The sequence below is a fragment of the Eriocheir sinensis genome, chromosome 34 (assembly GCF_024679095.1).
Source record: "Eriocheir sinensis breed Jianghai 21 chromosome 34, ASM2467909v1, whole genome shotgun sequence".
Classification (NCBI taxonomy): Eukaryota; Metazoa; Arthropoda; class Malacostraca; order Decapoda; family Varunidae; genus Eriocheir; species Eriocheir sinensis.
Genome location: NC_066542.1, coordinates 11,915,980 through 11,933,559, shown reverse-complemented (window position 1 = coordinate 11,933,559; position 17,580 = coordinate 11,915,980). Strand labels below are relative to the sequence as shown.

At 40.1% G+C, this 17,580-nt stretch overlaps 1 protein-coding gene across 2 annotated transcripts in view; it reads right to left on the bottom strand.

Annotated features, from left to right (window-relative positions):
- Positions 1 to 103: 103 nt before the first annotated feature.
- Positions 104 to 17,580, bottom strand: part of LOC127007082 (extracellular serine/threonine protein CG31145-like) — a 294,491-nt gene continuing 277,014 nt past the window's right edge. For both annotated transcript variants that reach the window (XM_050877634.1, XM_050877632.1), the window contains exons 5-12: positions 17,310 to 17,434; positions 16,398 to 16,476; positions 8,610 to 8,702; positions 7,857 to 8,000; positions 6,532 to 6,692; positions 5,944 to 6,077; positions 5,308 to 5,447; positions 104 to 5,186 (exon numbers count right to left, since the gene is read on the bottom strand). In XM_050877634.1, coding sequence (XP_050733591.1) covers positions 4,994 to 5,186; positions 5,308 to 5,447; positions 5,944 to 6,077; positions 6,532 to 6,692; positions 7,857 to 8,000; positions 8,610 to 8,702; positions 16,398 to 16,476; positions 17,310 to 17,434 — 1,069 coding nt within the window. In that variant the 3' untranslated portion in view covers positions 104 to 4,993. The remainder of the gene's footprint in view (positions 5,187 to 5,307; positions 5,448 to 5,943; positions 6,078 to 6,531; positions 6,693 to 7,856; positions 8,001 to 8,609; positions 8,703 to 16,397; positions 16,477 to 17,309; positions 17,435 to 17,580) is intronic.

The window sequence follows — 17,580 nt, the reverse complement described above, 5'->3', positions numbered from 1 at the left end:
CTCAATGCCCAATGAGTCTCTCTCTCTCTCTCTCTCTCTCTCTCTCTCTCTCTCTCTCTCTCTCTCTCTCTCTCTCATACTGGTTTGTAAATAAAACATGGAGTTTGTTTTAACCAATATATTTGCCTCTGGTACATCTGTTTCACTTCACAACCACACATGAGACTAGAGCAACCACAAGCAGCAGCACCCAGCCCCTCCTTCGGCCAGTTCTAGGGCAACACTTGCTTCTCGTTGGAAAAAAAATAATAAATAAATAAAAAAAAAAAAATCTGGCTGGGTATAAAATTGTGTATGAAGCAATATCATCTCCGGAGCACCATTCAGGTGACGGTAAGCACATGCTACGTGTCACGTGTAGCGCACAATACCTTACTTCTTTGCCTACTGTAGGCTTGTATTATACAGACCATCTGCTACTCATGATCATGAGGCCTTAAAATTCTATCCTGCCTGTCACCAGAAGTGACATGTAGGCCTATGTATTCTGTGCATAGCACAAAGTTCTTGGTCCATACATCCCCTCATAAAAAGCCAGTTAAACTGCCATCACATATAAAAAAGCAAATACACTTACAGACTTCCTATAAATCTCCCTAAATAATATCCTAGGTGTTGTCCTGACTGCGTCAGAATTTAGGCAGAAATAATCACTAACTTTTGCTCACATCTATAACGTACATCATTATTTTTCCTCTTAGCTTTGGCTGATGCCTAGTTCATTGGTCAAGATTATTGAGCTACATTCTATCATTCAATGGCCTTGTCATTTTCAAAACTTTTTCAAGATATTTTTCTTTGAATAAATTAAAATCTGGGCAGGAGTTGGTCACAATACTTACAACACTGCACACTAATATCTGCATCTTTACAAAATAAAGAGTAAATACTGTACCATCTATAAAAGCTATTTACACCAGAGTACAAATGTGGGCAGGAACTTTTTCTTTTTACCAAAGCATAAGACAATTATTGTATAACAGCTACTATTGTAGAATAATTGACAGAAACATGTCTACAGATTTTGCTTTACATCATGCTGTCCTTCAGCTTCTATGGTATAACACATTTCATCGTCACAAATAATCTTCCTAGCAGACTGGACCTTAAAACATATAAAATACTGCTGCATTTAATAGATCTTACATAAATGCTTAGGCATCCTGTTCTGGGGGCACATGTTTGAAGCATTGCTCACCTGAACGATTTTCAGATGAAAATAATGATCATTACACTAGAACTGTTCATCATATTGCACTTGAATGAATGCTTTTCATTTTATAACCATTCGTTTATCAGAAATGACAATAGTGGAAGACTGACAAAGCTGATGTACAAGAGGCGAGAGGAATGTCTAGTGTCTTCAGATTACTATAACAAGAAGATTTCATAATAATTCACCATGGCCCCAAAATCTCAACTCAAATCTCATCTGAGATCACTTGACATAACTAATTACAGAAAAGAGATTACACTGAAAACTAACATGTTATAGAAACTAGACACCTCAAATAGGTTCTGTCATTAATGAGTTTGTGGGTTGACATCCTCATAAGGATAATTACCTATTTTTTTCAGCAAAAGGTTAAGCAAGTTGAATCACAGCCGTTGTTGGGGAAAAGGTGCAGAGTATACAAGGAATACTTCTGCCACAATGTTAAGCATGAGGCAAAATAGGTGATTTCAACACAAAAATAATTGCTCTAGTCAACAGCACTTCTGATGTACTAAGTTTTCAATAAAAATACAAGAAATATGGTACTAATTGACTACGAAAATATTATTCTTAATCCTACTTCAATATTGCCATATCACAAAATATACTATATGCAATATAGCTACATTTTTCCACCCAAAACTGGAGGTGGGGGAGGCTGGCCCGCCTGCTGTTGCCTCCGTAGACAGCTTTGGGCATCCTCATGATGTGGCACAAGCTCTACACCATTCACACGTCTGGACTCTTCTCACATTATATGAATCCACACAAACCTCCAATAAAAACAAAACATTCACCCTTTATATAAAATTGCAGGTATTCAGCAATAGGCAACTTATTTATCAAAACTTACATAATTCAGAGTTCAGCAATTGCATCCAGCATCTTTCATTCCTTTTTCTTTAATTTTAATACTTCATTGGACTCGGCCAAATCTCCCACTAACTGACCAACCTCCAGTGATACGATAAAGATTCTCTACAGGTGATTGGCAATTAATTTTCTGTTCAGTGGGAATGACTCTTGTTCCTGAGCAATGCTGGGATACTTGATCACCAAAAGTATTCATGTACCTTTGATGAGACAGCTTGAGCCTGACAGTTCATGCATACATGTTAATACAGCTTAAAGGATGAAGTTAAACTGTGATGAAACAAGTGTTATGACTGAAATAAGGCATTGGTGACTGTGATACACTAAAAGACTCAGAGTGAATTGAGTAAATAACATGAATAGTTTTTTTTTAAATGATGTATAATACTTTACTTTTGATGTGAATGCAAGCAAATTTATTTATAATCCTTACAGCATGATGTGGCCTTGAAAGCAATCTTCAACAAACCTGGTTGGCTATTTTACATTTTCTCATTTAAAACTTTTATTGTGTACCTGGTCTTGGAATTTTTGTTGTGGATGCTGTAATAATAATAATAATAATAATAATAATAATAATAATAATAATAATAATAATAATAATAATAATAATAATAATAGCTGCTTATTCCATCGACATTATGTAACTGTGCTTGGTCTTATGTGTTCATGCTATGAATACTAAAGAGATAATAATCATTAGATAAAATAATTAAACAACACTATTATAACTTGGCATAGAAATATAAATATTTTCATAAAACAACAATTATTCTCGGAATAAAGGAATGAGGCTGGAATGTTTGATCACTTCTTCTCACATAACAATAATTTGTTCTCAATATATCACTCGTAGAGAAGTCTGAAACCAGAAGTGTGCCCTGACTCCTGTGTCCTCTAAACTACAGAGTTGAAGTACTCTATTCATTTGAAAACAGGAGAGTGTCAAGAGAACAGTACAGAATAATAAATACTTTCATGATCATAAGAGCTTAGTGAGAATGGAGTTGAGTACTTATGAAACATATACTGTGGTGTTTTCTCCTTTGTACAGCAGAGTCTGACAGAATATAGTAGCCTACTTCCTGAAACGTGGTGAGGGTGTTCTTAGTTAAATGTTAAACTCTTGCCTAACCTAAAGAAACCTTAAGTATACAACACACCTGTGCAAAAAAGTGAGCAAGTTAAAACAACTTGAAAACAAGTGCACAAAACAATAACCAATGCTTATATATATTTTTTTTTAGACTGTCTTGATAAATATAATTCTATATGTAAAGTCCAATGGATTTAAACTTTTCTCTAACATGTTACAGACTAAGGACGTTTGAGAAGGGAGGTAAAAACATGTGATGTTCCCTATGATTGGTGCATCACTAGGCCTACTTGTACACAATCATGTTCAGGATCACATGCATCAAATGTCACCTATTTTATAGCCACTGAAACACATTATCATGTGACTACAGAAATTTAAGGGACATTTTCAGAGCAGAAACAAGATTCCTTGAATGTATGTACCAATTTCAGATTTTTATGGGCAGGTGAATAAATATTTGCCTCCTCAAATTCCAATTATGTATATCACTTTATAATGTGACTTTGTATGGAGCAGACATAAAGTTATAAAATCTAATAAGAGAATCAGCTGCAACACAGTAGGCTTTACATAAACCAAGGTATTTTTAAGTTACCCCAAAATATTAAAAACATCCAAAATTTTTAAAGTACCTTATACTTCAAATTTTTTTGTATGTCAAATCTATCCAGAACTTATGTATGTTTGCTGAAATTTTATTGGAGAAATACAGTCTTTCATAAGAACATCACAAATAAGTAACCATTAAGCTAATACCCGCCACCCCTATCACCCTACACCAGCCGTCACACCACTCCCCTGGCATCTCTCTAAAGGATGAAAACACCACAACTGCATGAGAGCAAGCTGTATGATACATCTTGTATATTTAAGATTAGGTAAATATTTATTACCTGTTTGAGTCCAGATCATAACATTTTTAATGAGATTATAACAAACTTTCTTGGCAAGTCAAAACATTTTCACTTGACCAGTTGAGCTTTCTGGGGTCCAGTTTGGCAGCAAGATGACGTTGTCAACAAATATTGTTTAAAACTTAATTATGCAAAATGAGATGAGGTGAACTATCACGGTCAAGATGTGGCGCTGTCTCCTCCTGCTGCTGGATGGATGTGATGCAGAGGCAGGCAAGTGTTGACATCCTTCATAGGCTTCACGAGTCGGCTTGTTCCTTGTGGCGCCGCAGATGCCAAGGTCGTGTTGTGAAGCAGACATACGAAAACCCTGTGTCCTCAACAAGTGATAAAATATGCTCAAAAATAAAGGTATAGATTCTAAGATAATTCTCTTGAAAGTAACAGTGAAATAAAGAAAATAAATATAGAGAAAATGTACATTCAATCTCTCACACTCTCACTCTCACTCTCTCTCTCTCTCTCTCTCTCCTGTTGCTTATAAGTTTGTTCTTTTTCTTTTCTAACCACTTCAAAGTAGCACCAGTAATTCATTACAATACTTTTTTAGTTCAACTGTATACTGTTCTACTGCTTTGGAGTTTAAGTTTATCTCTTTTTCTGTACAGTGTTTCGGGGAGGTTTCACTCCAGCCTTAACACTTATTCACGTCACACACTGGACTAGGAAAGGTAAGTCACTCTCTCACCAGAAAATTTTCCTTTGCTAACACTTTTTTGGGGGGAGGCTTTCAAGACCCGAGTGTAATGGATCCTCTTTTCCTCACAAGCTTGAACACTTTCCTTATCTTGTATATTGTGAAGTATCAACTTCTCTCATAATGGAAATTCACATTGTAAGTACATTTGAGCCCATAAGAACACATTCAATCATCATATATCATTATCTTGCTTAGTGGAAGTCGTTAATGACAACTTGCAGAGGGTCCACTGCCTTGGCAACACACTCTCTCATGATCTGAAGAATAATGTTGAGTCTGCGGTCGAGTGCCCTCATGTGGGGCTCCCAGAGGATGGGGGTGATGGGGTCAATGCTCATAGAGGATCTCATGGCATCACTTAGGTGCTCTGGACCCACTTGGAACCTGAGGATCAAAAGAGCAATGAGTGGTGCTGAGACAAATTTCTATTTTATTATTTGCCAATCACATAACTCATTAGCTCATGTATTTTGCTGAAGAAGAGTAGTGAGGAGTGGGAACGTACTTGAGGAGATTGGAGAGGGTGGAATGGCGCATGAGGCAACACTGGTAGATGGGCGCCAGGATAGTGATCTCGTCATGGAAGGCCTTGCCAAACCCTCGCCCGTGATCCAAGTGCAGTGGCGATGAGTTGTTGCCAAACATCTGAGAATGTAAACATGATTCAGTGTTGTGCAAGGAGACTACTATAGTGAAGGAGTTGGGGCTGTATGTATCTTGGAGTCCTATATGAAATTACTTGGTAATGTCAGTTAATTCAAACATTACGAGACAGTCGTCAGTAAACAAAATGTAAGAGTGGTTATCAGTGTTATGTAAGGAAACTATATTGAAGGAGATGGGGCTGTATATGCATTGGCATCTCATGAACTCTTTTGATAATGTCTGTCAATTCACACATCACGAGACAGTCTAATCAACAAAAATATATGAAAGACTATTATATGCAGCACTGAGACCTAGAAATTACTTAAGATTAAATATAAAACCTATATATGCAATGCTAAGACTCACAAATTACTGAAGATCAAAGACAAAACCTATAAATGACTTAGTTGCTCAAACACAGAAAATGCACAAAATATAAGGGTGTAACAATTTTTAGGGAGGAAGCAGCTTTGCCCAATGGTGGCACACTTACTTTGAAGGTCTCATAGTGGTGCCTGTCCATGTTGCCCATCAGGAAGTCCAGCACGGCCATGTCCATGATGTCCAGCAGGCGACGGCCCTCATTGTAGGGGTGCACCTCCTTCACCAGCTCACAGTACTCGTCATCTGAAGGTGCAGAACAATGGTGGTCAGTGTGTGTGGAGAATAAAATATATATGATTAACTATCTATGTACGGTTAAGGGAAACTTGCCTTCGTGATATGTACTGTGAAGTGCTATTTATATTCTCTTTTATTAAAACTTCTGACGTGGAAAATGAAGACAGGTGTATAGCTCGCAAGTAAGGATGAAAGAGGGTTCAGTGGATATGAGAAGGAGGAGGAATGAATGAATGAAAGACGGAGAGGTGAAGGATCAGTCGATGGAAGGCTGAGTTTTTGCTGAGGGGTTCTATTCAGTTAAGAGAACAATGAGAAATAAAAAAAAAAGCATTGCAGCACAAAACTTAGAAAAAAAGAGAAACTGAATTACAGGGACAGAACATACATTGAAATAGACCAAAGTGCAGTTACAGAGGCCACATACTTCACCCCATCAACTGAAATAAACTGAACTTACCGACTTCCCACTGAGCCTTACGCCTCTTGTGGTAGCTACGCCTCCACGGGTGTCGCCACACCTTGCGCGGCGCCGCCTCCTTGCCTGGCAGGAAGATGGCAAAGGAGCCCTCAAGCATGTCCGGCGAACCGCAGATGGCGTGGGCGGTGTCGCAGTAATAGCTGGAATAAAGGAGGTGCTGAGTGTGCTGCTAATGGCTTTTGTGACTACGCAACACTGCCAGCTGAAATCTATGACCTTCTCTGACTAAAAACTGATAATAATAATAGGAAACATTCGGAAAACAATGAGAATTACTTAACTGTCAAAAACTTAATATTTGAAGAAAGTGAAAATAGAGAAAAGAAGAACAAGAGTGGAAAAGAAAACATGAAGACTCTAGGTAAGAATGGAAGAATATAAGGACGTAGATAATAAAGATGGAAAAGAAGAAAAAGAAGGACATCCTTGATCTGAACCTTAATATTTAAAATTCCAAAGTTCAGATTTACATTGCCAACAAAAATCTATGACCTTTTCTCAGTAATCAATTGTTGATCTATACCATAACAGTTCCAGAGTTTGGGATTTACATTGCCAACAAAAATCTATGACCTTTTCTCAGTAATAAATTGTTGATCTATACCTTAACAGTTCCAGTTTGGGATTTACATTGCCAACAAAAATCTATGACCTTTTTCCAGTAATAAATTGTTGACCTATACCTTGACAGTCCTAGAGTTCGGGATTTACATTGCCAACAAAAATCTATGACCTTTTCTCAGTAATAAATTGTTGATCACTACCTTAACAGTCCTACAGTTCGGGATTTACATTGCCAACAAAAATCTACGGCCTTTTCTCAGTAATAAATTGTTGATCAATACCTTAACAGTCTCAGATTTCGGGATTTACATTGTCAAAAAAATCTATGACCTTTTCTCAGTAATAAATTGTTGATCAATACCTTAACAGTCTCAGAGTTTGGGATTTACATTGTCAAAAAAATCTATGACCTTTTCCAAGTAATAAATTGTTGATCTATACCTTAACAGTCCAAGAGTTCAGGATTTACATTGTCAGCTAAAATCTACAACCTTTTCTCAGTAATAAATTCTTGATCACTACCTTAGCAGTCCTAGAGTTCGGGATTTACATTGCCAACAAAAATCTATAACCTTTTCTCAGTAATACATTGTTGATCTATACCTTGACAGTTCCAGAGTTCGGGGTTTACAATGTCTGTTAAAATATAAAAGCTCACTCATAAACCGTCGATCTGAACCCTCTACCTTGACAGTTCCGGAGTTCGGGGTTTCAGGGCCTCGGTTTGAGCGGACACTTACCTGCACTTGCCGTGGAAGCAGAGGTTGTTGTCGGGGGAGATGAAGAAGGTCTTGAGCAGGTCGCCCTGGGCCAGCGCGTACAGCTCCCTCGTGATGTTGACGTTCCTCCCCACGATGGGCACGGCGCGGCGGAACCCGAGGAGCCTGACCAACCATTACAGGAAGACATTAATAAAAGAACACTTGATGGCTCGCAACACACATACTGTATAAACAAATGCCCCTCAAACATCCCTGGTGAGCATATTTCCATTTCTCTATAGGTATGTGGCGCCCATTCTTCAACACGTCAGGTTATGTTAGGTTAAGTTAGTGACCCACGTGGAAAAAGGTGTTCAGGATACGGTGGCCCAGATGGAAAGATGTTTTTGAAATATAGTCTTTCAAATATGTCGAGGCCGGTCTGGCGTAGGCTCCCGCGGGTCCTCCTCCCCTCTGCTCTGCCACACAGTCCCAAAACCTATCTCCTCCTCTCATATATAAGCTATAGGTAACATATGAGAGGAAAAGATAGGAGTTGGGACTGTGTGGCAGAGCAGAGGGGAGTAATGGACCCGCGGAAGCCAACGGCAAAACGGACTCGACAATTTAATGCAGCAATTACAGCAACAACACGATGGCTCGCAACACACATACAGCATCAACAAATACCCCGGAGCCATCTCCATTTCCTTACAACAGGTTGCGTTAGGTTAGATTAGGTTAGTGACCCACGTGGAAGGTGTTCAAAATACTACTTTCACTATTGTTTACCTGTCGAGGTGGAAGGCGGCAATTTCAGCGTTGTGTCTTTCGAAGTCGGTGAAGTAAAAGTGGTTCTTCATAGTCTGCTGCTCACGAGGGAACCTGGAAGAGTAAGGGAAGACATTTAGGAGGAGGAGGAGGAGGAGGAGGAACTAGAGAAAAGAAACTAATCACGAGGGAACCTGGAAGAATAAGGGAAGACATTTAGGAGGAGAAGGAGGAGGAGGTGGAGAAGAAACCAAACAAGAGGAGGAGACGATATAGTTGTAGGCCTAAGTAGAAGCGCAACACCCTTAGACGTGAAGGATGCAACACAAGCTGATTTGTTAAGGAAAACTTCGGGAAAGAAAAAAAAATCAAGAAAAAAGAAGATTGAGTGAGTGTCTCTGATGGTGGCTTCTTATAAGGGATAGATATCTTTACGTTTACTAGTGTACTACAGCAACATTAAAAGTCTCTCTCTAAGCTCTTAAAGAAACATGAGGAAAGAGAACAGTAAAGAGAGATTGAAACTGTACCCAAATAACCACATCCACTACCATCATCAGTCATTATCAATCAGACCTACTAACACCACCACCATCACCACTACAATCACCACTATTACATCAACAAATCAATAGCCTCCTCCCCTCCTCCACAAACCACTGCCATCCCATCCCATCCATTAACAAACACAGTCGTCCCGCCCTCGCCGCCGTCTCCTCCCCTAACATTTCTTTCCTTGGCTTCCCTCCAAACATCAATTTTACTAGACGAAGAAAAATTGTCACAGTTCCCAAGTTCTTTTTTGCCATTTCTAGGGATTGGACACACTGGCTTTTCTTTCGGTTCCTAGATTTACTTTCCTCAACGAATTCTCCAGTTAGTAAAAGAAGGGAAAGAAAAGGTAAAGTTAGGTAAAAATAAGGGGCGTAGGCTATAGCTGCGCGTGGCCTCGGTGCTCATCTCCGTCGCAAAATGTTACAAGAAATTAGGAAAACAGGAAACTCAGTGAAATTTACAGATTTTGACGAGAAGAAAAGTCCATAAAGGAAAAAAATAAAGAAGGACAGAGAGAGAGAGAGAGAGAGAGAGAGAGAGAGAGAGAGAGAGAGAGAGAGAGAGAGAGAGAGAGAGAGAGAGAGAAAGAGAGAGAGAGAGACGAGTAGAACGGGGGTGACAAGAGCAATTAAGCAGAAGACAATGATTGACTAAAAAAAGTGAAACCACTCAGAAAGAATTAAAAACCAAGGGCGGGTAAAAGCACTCACAAGGAAGAGGAAAAACACAGATGAAACACGAGGAGGAGGAGGAGGAGGAGGAGGAGAACAAAAACGGGGATGAGAAAGCAGCATTATTAGAGGAACAATGATAGTTTTCTTAAAGTCAATCCCACAATCTTTACTTTAAATCCGAAATAAAGTGAAAAAAGATCGATTGTTAAGGAGAGTAAACACTGACCGAATACGAAATGCAATAAAAAAGCAAATAATGAAAGAAGGAAATATAAAGATAATTAAAAAAAGATCGATTATTATTAAACAAACCAAACACTGACCAAATACGAAATGGAATAAAATAGAAAATAATGAAAAAAAAAGGAAAAAAGAACGCAAGGGAAAAATATATCGAGTGTAAGTTTATGATTTTTCGTTTCAAAACTTAATAATGAAACGAAGGAAAAGAAAAAAAATATATAGTGTAGGTTTATGTTTATTCCTTTCAAAATTTAATAATGAAATAACGAAAGAGAAGGTTAGAAAAAATTATATCTAGTGTAGGTTAATGATTTTCCTTTTCAAAATTTAACAATGAAAAAGAAAGGAAAAGGAAGGTCAGGGAAAATTATCTCAAGTGTAGGTTTATGATTTTTCTTTTCAAAATCTAATGATGAAAATCAAGGAAAAAAAGAAGGTAAGGGAAATTATATCAAGAGCAGAACTTTTATCATTATTTTCAAAATTTAATAATCACAACAAAACGAAATATAAGCTAAAGGAAAAAAAAAAACATATCAAGTGTAGGTTTAGGATTTTACTTTTACTCTCGTTTCTGTCTTGTAATTATTAGCGAGCGAAAACATAAACAACGCAATAATTAGAGTGAAAATGTTGGTCAAGGCGATTCTTAACCAGCCTCATTGTCTTCGCTCGTCTTTCTTCAGGAGGTTGCTCGCTCGTTCCACTTTTCAAACAATGTAGAAAAGAGAGAAAAAATAATCTTACCAACATTGATTCTGCAACGCTTGGGAAAAGAAAAAAAAGGGGAGGCTTGTTTATACTACTACTACTACTACTACTACTACTACTACTAATAATAATAATAATAATAATAATAAAATAGTAATAATAATAAAAATAATAATAAAAATATAAACTATGTCAATAAAACAACATGATAAGAAACGAAGAATACAGAGAAAAGAAGAATATGAAAGGGGAGATGAAGAAGAAGTAGAAGATAAGGATGATAAAGCTATGGATGAGGAAAATAAAAAGAAAGAAGAAAAAGAAGGAAATGGGAAAAATATAAGAATAAGATTTAGAAGCACCAAAGAATAAAGACAATAACCACAACTCTCTCTCTCTCTCTCTCTCTCTCTCTCTCTCTCTCTCTCTCTCTCTCTCTCTCTCTGGTAGTATACAGAGAAAGAGAGAGATAAAGTGTGTGTGTGTGTGTGTGTGTGTGTGTGTGTTTGGGCTTTGAGGGAAGAGAGAGGAAGGCCTGGAAATATAAAGCCTACGACTCTCTCTCTCTCTCTCTCTCTCTCTCTCTCTCTCTCTCTTACGATCAATATTCTGGGAAGAGCTTCAGGTGCTACTACTACTACTACTACTACTACTACTACTACTACTACTACTACTACTACTACTACTACACCTCCTTCTCCTGTCTCTCCTCTCTCCCTCCTTTCGTCATCTTTCCATTTATTTCCTTCTTTCACTTTTCCTCCTATACCTTCACAAATATTTCCACGTCATCCTTTCTCCTTTTCCCATTCTTTCTCTTTTTTTTTCTCTCTCATCTATCGTCTCTCCGTCCTTCTTTCACTCTCTTTCATCTATTCTTGTGGCCTCTCTTCTGCTCCTCTTCTTTTCTTTCTACTTTCTTTCGTTCTTCTTCTGTCTTTCAATCATTCGACGTTCCCTTCCTCCCCTTCACCTGTCTCTTCCCTTACCTTCATTCCTTCATTTCCTTGTACACCTTCCTTCTCATCTTTTCCCTTTCCCTTTTCCCTTTCTTTTTCCTTTCCTCTTCCCTTTCCCTTTTCCTTTTCCCTTTCTTTTTCCTTTCCTTTTCCCTTTTCTTTTCCTTTTCTTCTCATCTTTTCCCTCCACCTTTCTCTCATCACTCCCTCTCTCTCCCTCTCTATCTACTACTCCTCTGGCTTCCCACGCACTCTCTCTCCCTTCCTTTCCCTCCTCCTCTTCTCCTATAGAAATACACCTTTTTTACCTCTCTCCTTCCCCCCCCTTTTACACTCCCCCCACCTCACTCCGCCTCAACAGATTTTCAGACTTCCTTTCCTTTCCTTTTTTTCTCTCCCATTTTCTCCTCTCTCCCTATTCTACCTTTTATTCTGTCTCTTCTCTCTCTTGAATTTCCTCACTTCTCCACTCTCATTCTTCCCTTCGACTTCTCCACCTCCATACCTATTCTCTCTCTCTCTCTCTCTCTCTCTCTCTCTCTCTCTCTCTCTCTCTTCTTTCCTTCCATCTGTCCCCATTTTCCCTTTTACTCTGCTTCTTCTTTCTTGGTTTCCCTCGCTTTTCCATTCTCATTTTTCTTTTCTACTTCTCTCCTCTTTCCTTTCTCCGTCTCTCCTTCTTTCTGTCCCTATTCCACTTTTTGCTGTCTCTTCTTTTTTGTACTTCCCCATTTCTCCCTTCTACCTCTCTCTCCTCTCTTCTGTCGCTTTCCTCTCTCCTCTCCCTCCTTCTTTCTGTCCCTGTTCTACCTTCTACTCTGCCTCTTCTTCCCTGCATTCCCTTCTCTTTCCATTTTCATTCCTCCCTTTCTCTTCTCCTCTCCTCTCTCCACTATCGCTTCTCTCTCATCTCTTCTCTCCCTTCTTCTGTTCCCTATTCTACCTTTTACTCTGCTACTTCCTTCTCGCTTTTCCTCCATTCTCATTCTCCCTTCCATCTCTCTCTCTCCCTCTTCACTCCCTCTCTCAACAGACCTCGAGGCGAAAGGGGAGAATAGGGAGAAGACCTCAAACCTAACCTTTACTTGGCCGAGGAGGGGAACACTGAGGGGGAAAAGGATGTCGTGAAAGGGGACGGAAGGATTTATCTTCACTTTTCTCCCTCGAGTGGCCACGCTCCTCGTTCTGACCTTTTTTCTTCATTCTTTTTTTTTTTCCTTCGTCTTCGGCTTCTTCGTTTTCCTCTTCTTGTTTTTTTCTTTCTTGTTTTTCGTTTTCTTTTTATCGTCTTCTTTTTCCTGGTTTCTTTTTTTTTTTTCCTTCGTCTTCGGGTTCTTCGTTTTCCTCTTGATTTTTTTTTCTTGTTTTTCATTTTCTTTTTATCGTCTCCGTTTTCTTGTTTTCTTGCTTGTTTTTTTTCCATCGTCTTCTTCGTTTTCTTTTCCCTTCTATCTCCGCTGAGCCGTGAAGGAATGCGAGAAAAAGAAGTGGAAGAAAAAGAAGAAGAAGAAGAAGAAGAAGAAGAACAAGAACAAGAACAAGAAGACGAAGAAGAAGACGAAGAAGAACAAGAAGAAGAACAAGAACAAGAACAAGAAGAACAAGAAGACGAAGAAAAAGAAGAAGAAGAAGAAGAAGAAGAAGAAGAAGAAGAAGACTCAATCGCTGGAGGGGGGAAAGAGCAGGGCGTTTTTTTCCTTTTTTTTTAGATGTGAATATTGAAGTTTTTGTACACGATTCCTTTTCAAAGCGACGCATAGAAACACACACACACACACACACACACACACACACACACACACACAGGAAGGAGCGGTGGTGGTAACGTTTCAATAATAAGTCTATGGATCGAGGTGGAATTTAGGAAGGAGCGGCGAAATAGGAGGAAGAAGGAAGGAAGGAAGGAAGGCAGGAAGGAGGAGGAGGAAAAAGAGAACTACTGACGGTGTGGAGGAAAGAAAGAATAACTGTCAGGCTGTACATCAAAAAGGAGAAGGAGGAGGAAGAAGAAGAGGAGGAAGGGGAAAGAAGAAAAAAAGAAACATGAAAGGAAGCGAAACCAATACCGCAGAGAGATAAAAAAAAACCAACGTATAAGAAAAACGAGGAATAAGACAAGAAAGAGAAGGAAAGACTCTAATAAAAGGAGAACCAAGAAAAAGGAAGCATTGAGCATAGAACTGAAGAAGACGGAGGAAGGGAGGGAGACGCATAAAGAATAGAAAAAAAAAAGGAAAAAAATACACCTTACATACTCCCCTTTTGAAGATATGGACTGACTAAGATTCTAAAGATGGCACGTGTGTATAGATTGTGAATGGCCGGCGTCTCTTTTATGGCAAACGCGAGGGAAAGATTAACAAGCGAAAAAAGGGATTAAAAACAGTCTCCCACATATACGGGGAAACGCTGAATAGAGAAGTAGGGCACAAGGTAAGGATATAAAGAAAACGGGAAGCTGTTGATGGGTAGGGGATGAGAGGAGAGAGAGAAGGGTAAAAGAAGATGGGGAAGCTGTTGATGGGTGGGGGATGAGAAGAGAGGGAGGTTAAAAGAAGGTGGGAAGCTGTTGATGGGTAGAGGATGAGAGGAGAGAGAGATAGAAGAGTAAAAGAAGGTGGGGAAGATGTTGATTGGAGAAGGGTAAAAGTCATCACGAGGGAGTAGGTTAAAACACGGAGTGAAGGGAATGGGAAGGAAGATAAGAGGGAAATTGGGTAGCATGGGGAATAGGGAAGAGGAGAGGAAGTAGGGGTAGGGGATTGAGGAGGAAAGAAAGAATGGTAAAGTTATCACGAGGAAATAGGTTAAAACACGGAAGAGTGAAGGGTATGGGGAGACACAATTGGGTAAGGGAAGATAAGAGGGAAATGGGGGGAGCATGGGGGATAGGGAAGAGGAGAGGGAGTAGGGGTAGGGGATGAAGAGGAATGGGAGAAGGGTAAAGTTATCATAATGGAGTAGGTTAAAACACGGAGGAGTGAAGGGTATGGGGAGACACAATTGGGTAAGGGAAGATAAGAGGGAAATGGGGAAGCATGGGGGAATAGGAAGGAGGAGAGGAAGTATAGGGGGTAGGGGGATGAAGGAGAATGGGAAGGGTGAATTTACTTATCATGAAGAAATGGATAGAATAGGATATGGGGAAGAGTAATGGACATAACAAAGGGTAGAGGGCAAAGAGGAGTAGAGCGAAGGGTACAGAAAGGTATCATAAGGAAATGGGAAAGGATAAGGTAAAAGGAAGAAGTAATAAAGGGGGGTATGGGATGAAGAGGAGATGGGGGGAAGGGTACAGAAAGGTATCATAAGGAAATGGGGAAGCACAAGGTAATAGGAAGAAGAAGGAGAAGTAATAAAAGGAATGGGATGAAGAGGAGAGGGGGGAAGGGTAAAGAAACAGATCATAATTAAGGAAACAGGGGTGGGCATAGAGGATAGGGAGGAGGAGGGGAAGTAAGGAGGGGTTGGGGAGGAAGAGAAGAGGGAAGGGAAATGGGGGGAGCAAGGGGGAATGGGGTGGAGTAGGGAAGCAGTAAGGGGTAGGGGACGGAGAGGGGAGGTGGAAAAGGTACATAAACAGTTCATAAAGGAATGGGGGAAGAATAGGGGAGTAGGGAGGAGTACGGGAGGAGTTGAGGATGAAAGGAGTCAGAACAGAGTAGAACAGAGTAACATCAAACAAAGGGAGTGAGGGAACAAGGGAGAATGAGCAGGAGGAGGAGGAGGAGGAGCGTTGCCAAATTATCGTACTCATCGCATTGCATTTTCGTAGTTTCTGACCAATAACTATAGCAAAAACAAACAAACAAACATCAATAAATAGGAGTTTTAACGCTAACTTCAATTTTCTATCGTTATTTGTGTGGGTACGAGAGTTTGAGGCTTAAAAGTAATAAAGACGAAGTGGTGAATACGATAATCTGGCAACGCTGAGGGAGGAGGAGGAATATTGCTTGGGGGAGTGAGGGTACATAGGGAATGAGGGGGAGGCAAGATGGGGTACAGGAGGGCTGAGTCTTTTTAATCTGACAACGATCCCGGATGGAGCTAAATTTAAACCATATTCTCAAACATTTCGGGGCTTACACACACACACACACACACACACACACACACACACATTTGATAAGACTTTCGTAGATGCTGTGTGTGTATTTCCATGGGTAGTTTTATAAGCCAAGTGATAGTTTGACGAGGCTTCTGCACCGTGAACATTTAAAAGGAAAACGCTCACGAGAATCCGACTAATCTCCTTTGTGGCCTTAGGATATACTTGTTGTGAGCCGAAAGCGTCTCAGGATACGGACCACAGAACGAACTCGGCTTGGCACAGACAGGCAATGAAAGGCCGACACGAACAATGCAAGGAGACGAAAATATAACAGAGGGCGTGTTATAAATATGAAACATGGAGAGAGAGAGAGAGAGAGAGAGAGAGAGAGAGAGAGAGAGAGAGAGAGAGAGAGAGAGAGAGAGAGGATGGGGGAGCAGTAATCATACTCTACAGCACATTAAAGCGCGCGGTAATGCAAGCTTTCGCGTTCACAAAGGATAAAAAAAAGATAAATAGATACAGAGGACGAATACTTTGAATTCTTCGCTTTTATGTGTCCCTTTAATGCATAGCGGACCCTTCAAACACACACACACACACACACACTCACCTCATGGGTTTGAAGAGCGCGTGGCCGCCATCAGCAAACTCTATGATGAGCTTGAGCTGCGTGCCTCCCTCCTTTTGGCCTGAGGAAGGAAGGAAGAAAGGAAGGAAGTCAGTGATGAGTGAGACAAAGGACATAAGAACATATGGAGTCTGCAAGAGGCCGGTAGGTCTATACAAAGCAGCTCCTGAAAACCTAACCCCACCTAACCTCACTATCCATGAACTTATCCAACCTCTTCTTGAATGAATCTATCGTACTGACACCCACAACATTACTGCCAAGCCTGTTCCACTAATTCTCCACTCTACTGGTAAACCATTTCTTGCCTATGTCTTTGGTGAATATGAATTTATCCAACTCAAACCCATTACTACGTGTCCTGCCCGGTTCCCGTACCACCAGAACCTTATTAACATCCTGCTAATTAAAATCCGTCCTCCAATTATAAACTTCAATCAAGGTAGGTAAGAAGAAAGGTGGGTTGAGAGGAAGAGTGGGAAGGGAGGATGTAAAGTGCGTAGGTAGGAACGAAAGTGGATAGGTGGGAAGAAGAGTGGAAGGGTAGGAACGAAAAGTGGAAGGGTAGGAAGAAAAGTGGGTTGAGAGGAAGAGTGGGAAGGGAGGAAGTAAAGTGCGTAGGTAGGAACGAAAGTGGATAGGTGGGAAGAAAAGTGGAAGGGTAGGAACGAAAAGTGGAAGGGTATAGAAGAAAAGTGGGTTGGGAGGAAAAGTCGGTAAGTATAAAGAAAAGTGGATAGGTAGCAAGAAAAGTGAGTAGGTAAGAAGACAAGTGGATAGATAGGAAGAAAAGCAGGCAGAAATAAAAATGGAGACGAAGGATGCTTATAAAGTTAGTTAAGAGAAGCATACTATAACACACACACACACACACACACACACACAGACACGTACTGATGTGGGTGAATGGCATGGAGGTGATGTGCTGCAGGAGGCGGGGCACCGTTGGATCATCGGATGCGTAGAGCTCGTCGCGGGAGATGCCCAGGTGGAAGTTGTCCCAAAGCGTCGCGTTGTTGCTGCGGAGAGAGAGAGAGGTTTCGTTAGAGTGTGGCAAAGGACAGGAGGAGACACACACAGACACTCATAAACACACACTCAGTCATAAACACACACTCGGAACAAAAGAAAACGATGATATATTAAACGAGACTAATAACTAATA